This window comes from Apteryx mantelli, chromosome 4 (genome assembly GCF_036417845.1).
Source record: "Apteryx mantelli isolate bAptMan1 chromosome 4, bAptMan1.hap1, whole genome shotgun sequence".
Lineage (NCBI taxonomy): Eukaryota > Metazoa > Chordata > Aves > Apterygiformes > Apterygidae > Apteryx > Apteryx mantelli.
This window is the reverse complement of record NC_089981.1, coordinates 61598965-61615290: the sequence shown is the minus strand read 5'-3', so window position 1 is coordinate 61615290 and position 16326 is coordinate 61598965. Positions and strand designations below refer to the sequence as shown.

The following is a 16326-nucleotide window of genomic DNA, read 5'->3' as shown; positions in this document are numbered from 1 at the left end:
TCTGGGACAGCAAGTGATACCATGTACAGCTCAACACCAGTTATGGCTAATGCAGCTTGGTTGCTCGTGATACCTGCTCCATAGTGTGAGGAATGCGATACACATGTATCTGTAATACACAGCATTTTCTAATTAGATCAGGTATCCCCATCTACTCTCCCTTCTTACCTTAAGTGATAGAAAGAATTGACTGAAAAACTCTCATCACTAATATGAAAAAAGCCATGAATTTTCATTTAGTAAAAACAGCATTTCAGTTGCATCTTTTTTTGATATGCAAAATTAAAATTGCAGCAATATTCCCAATTAATATACTAGTCTATGGACAACTTATTTCATCATCTCTGAACACCAAGTGGGATGTGATGCATGCAGGAGCATAAGGTGTGAATGAACACCCATTGCCCTCAGAAGAAACAACCGAGTTATACAGTCACAGACAAGCTTAAAAATTTAGTATTAAAGGTGTTTTACGGAATCTTAATACTACACACTATGCAAATATGCTCTAGTAATACATCGGCCTGATTGTTGTCTTCCTTTTGTTTTGTTCAAGAAGTCATAACTGAAGTTTGTATACATAATTAAGCTGCTCAAGAACAAACTTAAGGATAATCAAGGTTCCAGGTTGTTGTACAACTGGAGTGTTAGAAACAGATCCTAGGAAGTTTCAGAAACTCAACTGTCACTTGGAAAAAACACAGACCTTTACAAATGTGTTATCAATTTTTGTTCTGACATGGTTGCACAAAAAAACAGACTCCTCAGATAACCAACCCCAAAACAGAAGAAAGTATGGCTTCATCATATTCATTTATACTACAGTATCTGACATAATGGACACATGAAATTTGGAAGCACTACTAGAAATTCAGTAGGTATTGTAAAGTCAACAGTTCACAGTACTTTGGAGGCATGAGACAGACATCTGAATAAAAATCTCAAGTCAGTTATCACATGAGAATGTAGTAAAGGAGATACAATTCAATACTTGTTTTAATAAAGGATAATGCTAACAAAGTACTTAAAATATACATTCAACGGGCTTTAACTGAAAAGTAAAAAGAAGAAAAAATTAAGCAATCTGAGTTTCTGATAACTTGTGAAGCCTCCCTAAAAGATCTCAAAAAATCAAAGACAATTTCAGAGTAATGAAAGCCAGTACAGGAATAGCAAGGCAGAGGAATGAGGGTTAAGGAATTGAGTCATATTAGCTTTGCTTTCTTTCAAGATGACACTCACCTCCAGATATTTTAAGGTGTTGGGCGGCCCTCTTCCCTTTTGCCTCAGTGTCTCCTCCCTCACAGCTTTCCTACCTCCATTTTTGCTGCTGAGGCAGAAACCTCTTCAATTCCAGCAGAACAGAAATGCAGTTTTCTCCACCTTGACTCAAGTTTTTGCCATCTTATTTTTTCTCCTAACCTGGAATCTCTGAATCTCTGAGCCAGGAGAATAGCTTCTCAAAGATATTCTTGTTGATGGACTTTGCCTGTTGGCTCCCCCCTGCCCCAACAATATTTTTTGTACTGCTCAAAGCCTCGAACCAGGTAGGTGATAAACAACCGAAGTACACTGCTTATAGAATTTGTTCCCCTAAATAAAAGTGTTAGCTTTAGAACTGCTTAATTGTAGCAGATGATGTCTATTAAATTCAGTATCTGAAGCAAAAAGTCTGAAGGCTAGAGGAACAAGCTGGAAATCCCAGCTCATTTTTTTTCCTTCAACTTCTGTCCTACATCCTCATTCAAACCTGAGCAAATTAAGATCTTTATTTCCTCATACGTAAAAGAGCAGTGTTATAAGCCTTTCAATCCTGGGGCAAGAAGCAAACATCTGGAAATGTTAAGAATTATCTTAAAACGCACATACCACATATCTGATATAGAACTTTACACTAAGAGTCATGTAGTTCAAACTAAGTATAAAATTTCTCTTAAAATACAACTAAAAGGCAAGTGATCATCACAGAAATATTCAAAGTCACCAAGCACTTTGAATAACAATTTCATAGCATTGAAAGTCAAAAAAAAAAAAAGTTACATTAAAAGGAGACACCAAGTTATTTCAAAAACCTCTGTTTTATTTGTACAGAGTAAAATACATCATATAGAGAACATACTGTTTTCAACCCATAATCTAGAGCCATTAATAAGTGTTTTCTTTTCACCAAATATCCTGGCCAGAAGCACAGACAATGGGAATAGGAAAGCTAATTAGTCTCTCTCTGCCAGAGCTACAAGGTGCACATCAATCTCTGCTTCTGTAAGGATCCTAAAAGAACAAAAAGAAATCTTAAATAGCTTTGATGATTCTTCCCCTTGAACTCCAATATTTCAACCTAATGTAATAAGTTTTTATATAATGCATCTTTCAGCCCTTTAAAGCACTGCTGTCAGGCCACAATCCAACATTCCAATTCTTCTTGAAAAATAAAGGAAGAATCAAAGGCACTAGAGAGAAAGAGGTAGCAAAAGCAGAAAAAGAACAGGTTGTTCCTCATGAATAATATATTTGCAGGCTGGGACTGGTGAGAAGAACGGGTATGATAATTAGTAAGATCACTCCAACGGGGACACAGATTTTCATAGCCTTCCTTTCTGGTTGTTACCCACCCTTTCCGAAAAGGACGTTAAGGACTGATAGATAAACTTTGACAGAAAGTTAGCATTAGTCCCTGGAGCAGCAATGGTAAAGGAGCAGCTTTACCATACAGTTCTTGCAACTATTTTCAAAAAACCTGTGCTATTCTATCATTCTAAACCTCACACTATCAAATGCAAAGCCACCCATCATCTCCACGTCAACTTCAAAACATTAAGAACCACTCAGAAGTCTGCATCTGTAGGACCCAAAGGTCTGAAGACTCCCTTCAATCCCTACCTACTAAGTAGCTAGACTAAAGCAGCAAAGGACTTTCTTAAAAAAAAAAAAAAAAAAAAAAGTGGAACAACTGAATGGCAAAAGAGAATAGCAAGGCAGAATTAACTGAACTCCAGGCTGCAGCAGGCAAGACTTACCTAAATTTCAGATAAGACAAATAGTTCGAGGGTCTTTCTGCAATAACCAAAAAGCCCCCAAACTTACGCTCCTGCTATGGTTTCACTCCTACTTCTGAAGCTATGCACTGTGTTTTGAAAAGGCTGTCCAGTACGCTGTATCTGACGTGGCCTAGAGCCACCAGCAGGAAGATTTCCAGGTCTCTCTGGTTAGACTCACTACGTAACCTTGCTGCACACAGTACCCTGAACTCAGAGAGTGATACAAATAAGGGTGTAAATCACAGGTCTCTTGCTTTCATGCTTGGTGAGAACCTGGCAGTTGCTGGAATGTACTTGAAGTAAAATAAATAAATAAATAAGCAAATAAATCACTTCTGAATCACAGCAGTGATTTTAAATCCAGTATCTTTTAATCCTGTCAAATTTTATTTATATCTATTATTTCAAATCATACAAATCTATAACCTAGTAATTATATACTGGAAATGCTAAAAACTATTACATTTACAAGATAAGTAAGAGTCACTTAAAGATCCCATTTAGACAGGAAGAATTAAAAAAAAAAAAAAAAGTTAAGGTACTTAAGCAAACAGATCCCTAATACATAACAAACCTTACTGCATTAGTTGTCATGACTATGATTTGGGAGTGGACTCCAGAATACAGGTACAAATTAAAGCTTTTATTCTTTTAAGTATGAAAAGTCATCTAGACTGGCTGTAAATTCAGTTTAATCATAAAAAAAATACTCTTTAAAAAAGACACTTCCCTCTACTGGACCCCCCTTAACCAGACCACACATTTCCAAATTGTATTAATTTTTTTTTAAACCTATTTCTTTTATCCCTACACATTTGAATAGTTAGAAATAAAAGAGGCCCAAGCATTCAATTTCTGATACTTCCCTGCTTTTCTCAATTTACCATTATACAAGGAGTTAAAACTAACTGTACATAACCAGAGAAACATACACCAAGTTTTATCAATGCTGATCACTTACCTGAATTTAGGATTTTCCACTGTAACTACACCAACTTCTATTTCTGAAGGTTTGAAATCAATGGATAGTACAGTAGACAGGCATGTTATTGCTGTCTGAAAGATAACAAAAGCTACCATTAAGCAGAAAGCACTAGACTATTTGTTTTTTTATAGACCTAGCATCAACAATTATTCTTCTTTCCAATTTTAAATTATTTCCTTCCATCTCAAAACTTCAGCTGAAAAGTTTCAAACAGTTTCCTCTTGTTACAGAATACAGTTCCTCTCCAGGTCTCTCCTTACAAAGCTTGATTTACAAAAACCAAAGGACATGTTTTCTTAGCAGGAAAAAAGAAAGGGGGGGGGGGGGAGAAAGCAAAGATTAAAACCCCTGGTCCCAAAGACAGAACATGTTTGCCACAGACAAAACAAGCCAGACATCATCATTACAATCTAGAATCATTTAGAGTACGTCACTTGCAAAGCATCTATTCTGGATTTTCTTTTGATAATTGAAATTACATTAGCCATTTTTAAATGCCACATTTATTTGTGGTTTAACTTGAATTTTTTCCCCACCCTAAAAAACACCATTTGTTTTAAAAGGTGTTCTCCGCAATCTTGCTCATACTTAATTCTGCAACAGAATCATAATAATGCTGAAGATACACTCCTAAAATGATGATTGTGCAAAGAGAGAAGTTTTGTAAATAGCTAAGAGCTAAGTAGCCAGATGCTTGTCAAAACAGTTATTCTGACATGCTGGGACTTAATTCTATCAGTAATAATGTTTTAGGAAGTGCAGAACACTAGACAGACTTTTCTAAGGTTTTTCACTGTGTTGGTAATACACTGATTTTGCAGAAATTCTATGAGACTGAGACTATGAGAATAAACAGATGTCTTATCAGAAGACTCCATGGAAGTCAAGTCGCAAAAAACTGTTTACCCATGGAGCACTACCTCTAAAAAGAGGGAGGAAAAAAAAAAAAAAAAAGAGCTTTTGCTTGACAGACTTGCTTCTCTCTGTTGTTATCTACTTTCAAAGGGACAATATCTGATCTACATTCACAGTTTCAGCATTTTTACAAACAATAAAAAGCTATATAAGTGTATCCAGGATTTGACTGTTAGAACTTGGTTTCAGTTAAGTATTTGTTCCATAAACATGGAAGCTTTATGAATTAAAGGCAAGAATATGAAAATACTATTTTGCCTACTCTAATCGCTCAACTAAGTGATGGGTACAATAATCAAGTAATGATAGAAAAATACATTTAATTTGAGGATTAATTAGCCAGGATAGGAAAGGGTCTCAGAGAACTTTGAATTCATGGTACGTTCCACTTCAACATGATATGAGCGCTTAAATTGCTCAAGGTCTTATTTTTAAAGAAATCACATATTAAGGAAATTGGTATTTATTATCCCTTTAAGACATACAACGTGACTTTCACAGTAACACAGATTTCAGAAGCAATTTAGCTGAAGTTCTTAATCTGCATAGCATTCACATATACCTTAATACAATAGTCCGTTTAATTTTACAGTGCAGTCAATTACTTAGGTTAGTATACCTCACTGCAACTGCTATCTTGTGATGCAAGAAACGTAACGTTATGAATGAAGAACAAGACTGGGCAGGAGAAGTGGATGGGCCATTGAATAGGACTGTTTATACAATCTCTGCTGTGTAAGTGAAAAAGGATAATTATAAAAAAAGTTCATTGACCAAATTTATAAATAGGATACATTTTTATAATAGGCCTTCAACTTCAGTTTTCACAGCAGCTATAACAACTGGTGATATATTTACTAAATTGACATATATGTACTAACTCTGTCTTGTTGGAATGCTTTGTAGCACGAAGATTGTTTTAAGCGCCACTTAAAGTTACACTGGTATCCCCAGAATCAGGCACTCTAGTAACCAACCACCGGCTACAATGGGAGTGCTATGCTCACAAAGTCTACTTTAGCTAATGGAGAAGCAGAAAAAGCAGATTAGATCGCTCCATCTAAAAACTTGCTAGACACCTTGAAAAGATTTTCTAGTTGGAATAGCCGTATTTGGTCTGCCAGCAAGACAGAACTGCAAGAAAACAGGAAATGCCTAGCTGCGCTCCTCTATATCACAACCCGACATATACCATACTCACTAAAAACACTTTGACAAAACTTTATTTCCCTCTGCTGGCCTACCTCTACTGTCTGTTCATATGTCCAATCAAATTTCTTCTTTACTTTCTTTTCAAGAAAACTGGTCGACTCTGTCTGTTTAACTCCTGCGGCTGTAGCCTTGAATCCACAATAGTAGCCTGCCGGATCGCACTTGTACACCTGAGGGCCATGTTCTTCATCAATACCAATCAAAATCATACCTTGAAGAGAAAATTTGTTATTTATTTATTTTTTTAAATAACATTTCATTCACCTTAGGAGTAGAACAGAGATTCCTCCTCTCCTATGAAAGGCACACATGCACAGCAACACATTTTTGGAAAACAGTCTAACACCTAGAGCTGCAACTTCCTCTTTCTCTCTAAGCTGCCATTTCTTACCAGCACCTCATTATCAGGTGTGCAACTCAGTTTTGCGCAAACTAGATTTCTACCATACTCACACAAGGCTATTCAAGGCAGAAAACTTTTTGCCATGCTTAGAGAACCACAAAGTCAGGAAATACAAAAGTTTAAGTCTTGGTAATAAGGTTAACTCAGCCACACTTAACATCCTGTGTATTATACGACATTCAAAAAATGTAAACAATAGTTCAATTAAGATATGCCTTTCATCAGAAAGCAGCTTTACAAATATGTTGAAATTAATGAAAATGTTAAGAGATCAATTTTAGATGTCTTGACTGTAATCCTGATAAGCCCTCCATTACACCTGCATTTCAGATTTATATATATATATTTTTTTTTTTGTAAGAAGAGAGGAAAGGGAAATCTCAGAACATAAAACTGAACCTTTTAAGACCATTTGACTGAGTGATTTCAAGTTGAACAGACTTCAAGTAACTCAAACTTGTCACAACACTGAAGTGCATCTATGCTCAACTACACTTCCAGATTTACAGTTGTATAATCTCAGTATGCACCTTAAAAATAACTCAAGAACAATATTTGTTAAAAATCAAAAAACAAAAAAAATCCCCAAAACACAGAGCAAGACCAAGGTCTTAATGCTTTTAGCTTCACCATGTAGTTTTTAAACCACTAGCTGTAGCTAACAGCTTCTGAACAGCTATTGCTAAAAAACAAAAACAAACAAGAAAAACCCCCCACAAAACACACACGCATCGTCTCTTCCAAAAAGAGAAGAAGCATCAATTCATATTGCTGTACTAAAAAAAAAAAAAAAAAAAAAAAAAAAAAAAAAAAAAAAATCACTTTCCAGTATTATCAAGGCATGGGAAATGCCAAGAGAAAAAAGAAACAGTTATTCCTGAAAGTTACAAGCATAAGAAAATTGGCCCATCACAGGAAGTGTGGTGCAACCCTCAGTGTTACTTCTTTATTAAGAAGTGCTTATGCCTACGATTACGAGAAGTGATTCATCAATTCTAAAAATATTCTAAGAAAAAAAAAAACCACACACACAAACCCCAAATACCCCCCACCAAAACAGACAGAACATTTAACAAAAGAGTCACTGAGGAAACATTAGATCTTTTCCCAGTCAGTTTCCAGGCAGCCTAAGTACCGTTATACACTTAGCTGTGAGTAAAATAAGAGAAAGAACAAGTCAGAATGCTCCCCCCACCTCGCCCCCCCGCTAAGGTAACCAGGAATACCTAGAAAACGTCATACGTATCTTCTTCACCTAAACTTAAAATGTATTTGCAATTACAAAGCAAGACTGGCGCATAAATGTTTTTAAGTAAAATATTTTTAAGCATGTCTTGCCTACATCATAGAGATCGAGGTTAAGTCAAAAGCACAAACTAAACTGATGTTTAGACTATACACATTACTTCAGACAAAAAAGAAATCAAAATCCACACAAGCCTAATTTCACCCTCCAAATATCTGTTTTAATAATGTTCTTTACCCTTCACAGACACTGGTACAAGGAGCATCTTTCATTCACAGGCATCAGTGTGCAGTGCAAACAGACAAGCCCCATAAAACTAAGATGAAACAGTATCAAACATTTTAAAGAGGTTAAATGATTTACTTAAATTCAAATCATTAGTCAATGGTTGAATCAGGGCTTCAATTCAAGACTTCCAACACTACGCTCTTTCAGCTGTCAGTCCCTCTTACTCCTTCCGTTACAACCACATTATTTTGCACAACTTGAAAAATGGGTGAGAATGTCCCATATTTGAAGTTGCAAGTTTAGACAAGAAACAGAGAAGATTAATTTCATACACTATACTTACAGCAACCAAGAGGCCTCATTTCAGCATTTTGCGTATAGACCTGAGAAATATCTGCAATCCTTTTACACAGCATATCCACAGGGATGTCATAGCCATACTTGTACTTCCAGTTAGCAGCCTCATAGCGGGCTCTCTGCACCTGGGATCGGCTGTCAGCTAGAAAAAAAAAGAGAGCATTAACTTCACTGAACACCTACCACATTGCATTCTCAGAGCTTGGAGTAAAATTCCAGACTCAAAATTATCTTCAAATAAACACATCAGAACTAGACAAATTCTCTAAATACAGTCTGAGTGTAAAAAATCTCCTAGAGCACATCCTTGGTTATATGTGACACAAAGTTGGCAAGTTCTATTTAAAAAAAAAAAAAAATACCACCACCACCACACACTTGGGACACTTAAAAAGACTGTGAATTAAATACCTGTCATTCCTGTCATCACACAGCCAATATTTTCAGTAATTCTGAATAAATGAGTCACGGTGTTGGAATCCAGTAACTTGTCCTAAAGAGGAAATAGAAACACTCTAACAGAAAACACTAGTTATTAATAAAAATAATAATAAAAAAGAGACTCTGGATGCTCTGATATCTACAGAAGAGCCCAAAAGAACCAACTTACAGCTAAAAAATGTCTCTCCTGTTCTCTACTATTTACTGCTATGGACATACAGAGGAAGAAACAGGAGAATGAAGAAGATAAAACTCAACATTTGGAAGAGTCTGACAGCTAAGGTATGGTCAATAAAACTGAAGACCTTTTCCTCAGAGGAAACTTTGAGGAGAGACATACAAAAACTTGAGCTCATATTGCATGCCACCTTTCAAACACAAGAGCTTCAACCTTTGTCAGCAATAAACCACTACTGTGCTGACACATTCATGAAAATCTGTTCTTTGTGCAACTGGCATAATGCTTTGCCAGCAGGAATTATTCAAGAAGAGAAATCAAAAACTGATTTTGGACAACCCGGCCTTTATAAACTACCCATGCCAAAGCAAACCTGGCTCTAACCCATATTTTAGCTTTATCCCTTCATCAGCTATAGAGGAAGCCAGTCCAATGTTACTTGGGTAATGAAAGGTACAACTGAGCACTAAAGGGAGCTAAAATCATAATAAGCACAACAATCAATAATAAGGCATTCAAATAGATATGTATCTCAACATTAATAAACATAGTTTCAATGTTGCAGAGTCTCACGTCCATCTTTTCTCTCCCTTTCCTCCAGCACCCCTCAAAAACAGACTACTTACAGGTACTTTCTTCTGTGTTACAATTACTGCAGAATCTTTCCCACGAACAGCTACTGATGTAAGTCCACCCTGGTTGATAGCCTTAAAAGCATATTCTAGAAAAATATATACAAGTTAACAGAAATAGTGTTAGAGATATTGGTACAAGTACCTCAGACACCCACTCAACACAGAAATCCCACTACGTACTGAACCTTCAATCTCCTTTTTAATACAAAGGCATTTGTGTAGTACTTTGTGTCTTTAAGGTCTTTAGTACAATGCACAACAGAGGCTTCAGATATGAATTAAGCAGTTCTCTCTTCACAAAACCATTGTCACTGCTTCCTTCACACATTTCTAATAAATTTGCCTCTTTGCTCAATTAGAATGCTCAACAGCAACAGATTTTGTTTTAAATCAGAAGGAATGCAGGAGTTTAATATTTCAAGTATTAATACCGCTAGAAGAATGTAATTTTCTTTTGTAGATTTAACTGACACAGATAAAAACTGAACTCTGTATTCTAGCTTGTAATAAGACTGGAATTAAATACGTTTGCTTGCTTTAGCATGTAAGAAAACTGAAATAATGGGCCTGGCACAGAAGCTGGGTTTCAACCTTTTATAATCACATGTTCTGACCTGACGTTCTAATACTGTATTGATGTTTTTATTCACTTTTTAAATGAAATCTACACACATGCCTTCTAAACAGCATTATTCAGATAAATGTAACTGATCAAGTTTCATTTGAGGTGACTTACACAATAAGCTTCCCTTGATTAATGCTTCCAAAAGCTTTGTTCTCAAGTCCTTTAAAAATCTGTATCTGGCAATATGGGGCAAACACTCAGAGCTTCCTAATATCTTTTAAGCACTAGTTAAATGTAGATGAAGTTTTTGTTAGCTATGTGAATGAGATGAGAATTTAGAACATGTCTAACCAACATCAGAGCAAACTCCTAAAACAGTCATCTAAAATAGAATAAAGGGAGCAAGAAACTCAGCAGTTTTAAAAGCTGAATTCAAATCTATGGAGGAGACTGTACAACAGGAGAGGGATAATCTGGAAGTTAAAAAAAAAACAACAAAAAAAACTCACACAGAGCTTGCAATACCAGGATCTTAATGTTTAATCTGTTAAGCCAGTGCCGTGAAAGGGTTGATTACTATTTATTCATGGCACTATTTATTGCTTCAGGGCATCTGTGGTCATGTGACATAAAGAGTTTTCTCCCTTTCTCCCCACTAGATGCACAACTTCACTCCTGAGTCACCCCTTCCACTTGCCTTCCCTAGAAGCATCAGCGCTTGCCCGCAGCAAAGCCAAGAACCCAGGGAGAGATGAGCTAATGCTGTCCGCAAACTGGTTGGGTTTCAAGCCCCAGGCCAAGGCTCAGCAACATGGGGGAGTGAGCAGGAATAGATCCCCTCAAAAAAATGGTTTTGCTCACAAATACCAAGGACCAGGCTTAATGAACCACATAGTCCCTTCTCACCCTGTTCCTATTATCACCTACGATAAAGATTCTAATCAGTTTTCAAAGAGATGAGCCAAAAAACTGCTAGAGGAATTTAAGTCTGTTTTCTGTTACGTAAATGTTTCAGTAATACTGTAAACATTCTTTCCAGTTACAACAGCCCCTTGCAGCTCCCTAAATACTTCACAACAAATGGAAATTTGTACATAACCATTTTCTTCACCTCCCCAAAATTCAACTTAGAAGAAACAAACTTTGAAGACTGGAATGAATAGATTGCAAGACAACAATGATGCTATTAAGGATATTAACCATAGCAATGGGAACTGCGTGTGCAAAAAACATTACTTTTCTAATTTGAAAGCATTTCAAAAGGTACATGAGCTTCTTGTGCTTTGGAAACAGTAGACAGGTCTAAGCCAAAGTGTCTTCAATCTAACGTAGCTACACTGAAAACCTCTGTTCAGCTCCTGCTGAGTTCCGGAGAAACTTCAACTTTTAAGATAACGTTAAAGCTCCACATCTATCCATGCCCATCCTTGACAGCATCTACTTAATCAGTGCTCAGCACATGGCCAAGGATGTACAGAACCCCCTCGCCCCCCAACCACCACAACAACAAGGATCAGATATTTAACTGTAAGTGAACATGAGCTCTCTGCCCTCGCTGTGGCCAGACGCGAGCCACCAGACACATTAGTGTGGCACCGTGCCTGAGTTATCAGCATGGCTGCAGATGGACAGAGCTCACATTTGCTTGCAGTTAATTATGCACATCTAAGTGATATTCTCCCTACCTTCCCATAGGGGACAGGTACTCAAAATACCTGTAACACAGCCTGAGGCTGTGTGCAGATGCTCTCAAACACACACGCAGATACTTGCTTCTGAGACATGGGTAAAAGATATGGAGGGTTCCCATACCTTAGCTTAATGGTTGAATACCAGTTGATGCGTACACCCAGCAGGTAGAAAACCACGGCTCACTTCCCTCTTTACTACAGGATGCAGAAACCATGCCCAACTGTACTGCAATAGACACCTAGCCAGAAAGGCTAAGCAGACCAACTAGCATGTTCTAATGGCAAGGGAAGGCTGTACACCATTACTCTTCCATGACAAAGCCACTGTTCTCCTGCATGAGAAAGTGCTGGCTCTGCTATCTACATGCATAAGATTTATCTAATAAGTTCAATACAACCCTTATACACAGTAAAGGTGCTAAGAAAGTATCTGTGTGTAGGTAGCTAGTACGGGAACTTTCTACCTGTGTACAATTACCTATACACAGGTGCTTTTTCACCAGGTCTTTGAAGAAGGGACTATCCCAGGACTGGACTGTCTGCTTATGAAGTCTACTCCACCTACTTTTTTCTGGTAACAGCTTAAGGGCAGATACAAAAGCAACTGTTGGCTACCACTGACAGTTTATGAAGTCTGGTCCCAGCAACCACCTCTCCCAGAGAACAGATGGATGTAGAGGCATGTTGTGCAATGTACAGGCACTTAGGCCACCGCAATTGGGGAAGAGTCACTGAGCTCCAGGGAAAAACACCATCAGGATGATTCTGTCAGTTCATCTGGCCCTGTGGTGTGGATCCTTCAGGAGCACCCTGGATGAACTGTCTTGCCAGCCTGCAGGTTAAACAGGCTGTTAAGAATATTCTATGGAAGAGCACTATAGGCTCTACAGAATCCGGTACACAGTGAAAAGAATAAAAGATTCAGTGACCTACAGAGGAACATTAAACTTGGCTGCAGCTTAACTGCAGAGGGCTCACAGAAGCCTGGAAAGGATAGGACACTGAATGGCAGCTTACATAGGCTACGCTGTACTGAAAACATAGTATTCAGGCATACCACGACAGGGCACACATAACCTTCACTGGCTTTGTTCTGGCCAGTACTAACTGGGATAGTTCAAGTCTTATTTTAAACAGGTTTTTCACAGGGAATTACAGTGCTTACTATTATACAGCATAACTACTTTGATCAAACAGCTTTTATAGTTCTCAGATTCCCCAAAACACTGCACATAAGTTTATCAAGATAAGCTGAAAGAAGCACCTCAGGGAGAACAAACACCTTTTGGACAGCTGTCAGTCCAGCCTTCAAGCACCGGGCATCCAACACAGAGAAGTCACAGGAGGTCCCTCCCCGCGACAGGGGACATACCAGGCAGCCTACCCTGGCTCTAGGCTTTTCTTACTGCAAGCGAGGGCCCCTTTCCCAGCCCACCGCCGCAGGAGGGCCGAGGCTGCGGCTGCTCCTGGCTCCCGCCAGGCTTGCCCCGCACCCGCAGGACCGGCAGGGGCGAGGAGCGAAAGCCCTTTTCCGCGGCTGCCGGGCCGCCGAGTCGGCCGCAGCGCCGCTCCCGGGAAGGGGGGCCCGGCCGCGGCCCCGCGCCCGCTCCGGCCCCCGGCGGCGCCGCCGGCAGCCGCGCCCCCCCGAGGCGGCGGCGCCGCGGGCAGGCCCGGCCGGCCCGTGACGGGGCAGTTCGGCGGCGGCGGCCCCCGGGCCGGGCACTCACCGACTTGGTAGAGGCGGCCCTCGGGCGAGAAGATGGTGATGTGGCGGTCGAAGCCGGCGCTGGAGCCTCGGGACATGGCGGGGAGCGGGCGCGGCCGAGGGGCTCACAGCGTGCAGTGCCCCACCACTACCCGCAGACCGGGGACCCAGGAAAGCACTTCCGGGTTACGTGCTCCGCGCAGGCGCCCAAACACCCCGCTCGCGCATCGTCATGCTCCGCGGCGGGGATGGTGTAGCCAGCGCACCCCGACTGCGCATGCCCAAGCCCCCGGGCCCTCTTCTTTCCCCCCAGCACCCCCCCGCCCCCGGCGAGTGCGCGGCCCACTGAGCATGCGCACCAGCGCGGCGAGGCGCGGTCTGCGCTCTCTTACTGCGCAGGCGCCAGCGATCGTCCACGTTCCCGCCTTCCGCCCCGCGGGCTGAGAGGCGGTGGTGGCCGAGGGGAGAAGCGGCTGCCAGGCCGCTAACAACCCCTGTGCTGGTTTAATGTACTGATACAGCCTTTCTGGGTGGGGGAGCAGGCGGCTTAAAGGGAAATACTGTTGTCACATACAGAAACAGCAGAAGGGAGCGTTTGGACACCACTCCCTTTTCCACCCTGGGCTTCAACACATTGAAGTCCAAAAGAGAATAAAATGGCACTTCATGATCTTAAAAGACAAAGGGACAGTAATTCACCTGGATTATAGATAAACTTATCCCAGCAGTCATTAAAGCTTCTGGTCCACCTATTGTAAGAGCTGCCTACAGAGCGTTCCCACATGGCAGCACCAGGTGGCTCAAATGCTTTTGGCTGCTGGAGCCACAGAAACCGCGTCCCTCAGCTCCCTTGCAAAAAGGAGAGGGGAGCCGCAGTTACGCAGTAAATGCTCGCAGCTCGTGAAAAAAACCCAGGTCAGCTGCGGCGTCGGGGCTGTCGGACTGGCCTACACGCCGCACTCTGCACACAGCACAAAATGCCACGTAGCCACCTGCCATTTGGGGGATACCTAGCAAAACCCCCTTCTGGGGCTTCCATGCCTTGCTCTGGTGTGTTGTGCTGCTGGGCTCGCGCTAGCGTGTGTGCCCTTGGCGCTTTGTTCAGGAGGGAAGCAACACTCATGGTTTACCAAGGATTATAAAGTCTGGTGAGGTTGGATGTCACCATGCCCAAGGGGAGAGCTGCTCCTGTGGCAGCAGGTAGCACGTTTTGAACTGACCTTCATTCTCCATCTCTTGTGAACCTCCCATAAATATAAGGATGTGATACAGGGCTTGCTAGTACACAACTTTTTTTCTGCTAGAAATCTCGTCTCAGAGAGCTTCAGACTCTTTAGGACTCTGCACGGCCTGCAGCCGGCCTGCTCTTCAGTGAGAAGGCCAGTGGTGGTGTTAGTGCTGGTTGGAAATATAAGAAAGAAAAGTTGTGTCGTCACAAACCATCAGCCTATTCTAATATTTTCTGATATCTGGAAAACTGTTCAAACATGTTCAAGTTTGGCATGTTTTAAAGAATATGCACAAAAATACCAGAAAACTGGAGAAAAGTGTATCAGCAGGAGCTGTACAGACATTCAAGAAAACAAAAAAGAACACAAATTTTCTAAATATTTCCACATGTTCTCTTAAATGGGTATAATTTTAAAGCAAAGAAATATATTAACCTCAAAGGAAGATGTTTAAAGATATTATTAATGGATTGTTGCCACAGCTGCATTATAACGTGATGTTTAAAAGACTGACATTCTATCAGTGTCCAGTACAAAGGGAAATCCCCCAAATTTAAACTCATGAATATATGCTCATTTTGCCTTTCAGCGTCTTGGATTTCCCCTGCTTTGTGGGGAGGCTTTTTTTTTTTTTTTTTTTAAAGCAGGTCATGAAAAAGCTGTGTTTTGATATCAACACTTCTATTTTAAGATTATTATTAGATGAACTTATTCTCTGTTGAAATAGCAGGTTGCAGATGCATATTGGATCATATTATGTATTTCATACATTAAAAATCTGCTTTCCTGAATTTTTCAATGTACTTCTCCTTGCTTATTAGTACCATGGGAGCATAAAATGTCTCACTATGTATTGCACAACACAAATTTTGTCAATAAGGGAAACACTCTGCAGGCAGACATAAAATATTCGAAGCTGTGATGCAAACATTGTATCACAGAAAACATAAATATTCAAGAATGCCTGTACTGGCTGTCTCCAACAGTTTGAAGTGACTTCCCTAGGCAGAGATAGTGCCTAGTTATTTAATAACCCTTGATGGATTTCTCTTTCATGAACTTGCTGATCTCTCCTTGAACTCATGTGAACTTCTTGCATCCATGACATGCTGTGGCAATGAGTTGCTCAGCATAACTACATCTGTGGTTTCATCTGAAACTTCACCTTTTATCTGAACTTTCCATCTGCCAGCTTCATTCAATGCCTCCTCTTGTACTGGAAGAGACAGCGAATGATCAATCCCTATTCACCCCTTCCACAACACTTGTGACTGTGAAGTCCTCTATCTTATCTCCCCTTAGTCATCTTTTTTTCCAGCCTGAGGACTCCTAGCCTACTAGTCCTTCCTTACATGGAAGCTACTCCATAGTATAACACTGGGGTTTCATGTCAGAATTTTTTTTCCGTTGAGCAAAAGGAGATTGGAAAAATGGAAGGAATTATCTAACATTCAGCCCAATTGCCAAAAAGTAACAAGTCTTATGTCTCTAAGTGTTT

The 16326-nt window shown here is 40.1% G+C and overlaps 1 protein-coding gene across 1 annotated transcript; it reads right to left on the bottom strand.

Annotated features, from left to right (window-relative positions):
• Window positions 1–2059: 2059 nt before the first annotated feature.
• On the bottom strand, window positions 2060–13793 carry PSMA6 (proteasome 20S subunit alpha 6). Its single transcript, XM_013940510.2, has 7 exons — window positions 13622–13793; window positions 9630–9724; window positions 8796–8877; window positions 8371–8526; window positions 6183–6361; window positions 4000–4094; window positions 2060–2271 (listed from the first exon to the last, which is right to left on the bottom strand). Exons 1-7 carry the CDS (start codon window positions 13695–13697, stop codon window positions 2214–2216), a joined length of 741 nt encoding a protein of 246 aa, XP_013795964.1. The 5' UTR covers window positions 13698–13793; the 3' UTR covers window positions 2060–2213.
• Between the last annotated feature and the right edge of the window lie 2533 nt (window positions 13794–16326).

Bases quoted from the DNA above. Each gene is read 5' to 3' on its own strand.
- PSMA6 (XM_013940510.2), bottom strand. From the start codon at position 13,697: ATGTCCCGAGGCTCCAGCGCCGGCTTCGACCGCCACATCACCATCTTC. The intron at 9,725-13,621 runs GTGAGTGCCCGG...ATATTTTTCTAG, and splicing joins GGGCCGCCTCTACCAAGTCG to AATATGCTTTTAAGGCTATC. The intron at 8,878-9,629 runs GTAAGTAGTCTG...TTTCCTCTTTAG, and splicing joins TAACACAGAAGAAAGTACCT to GACAAGTTACTGGATTCCAA.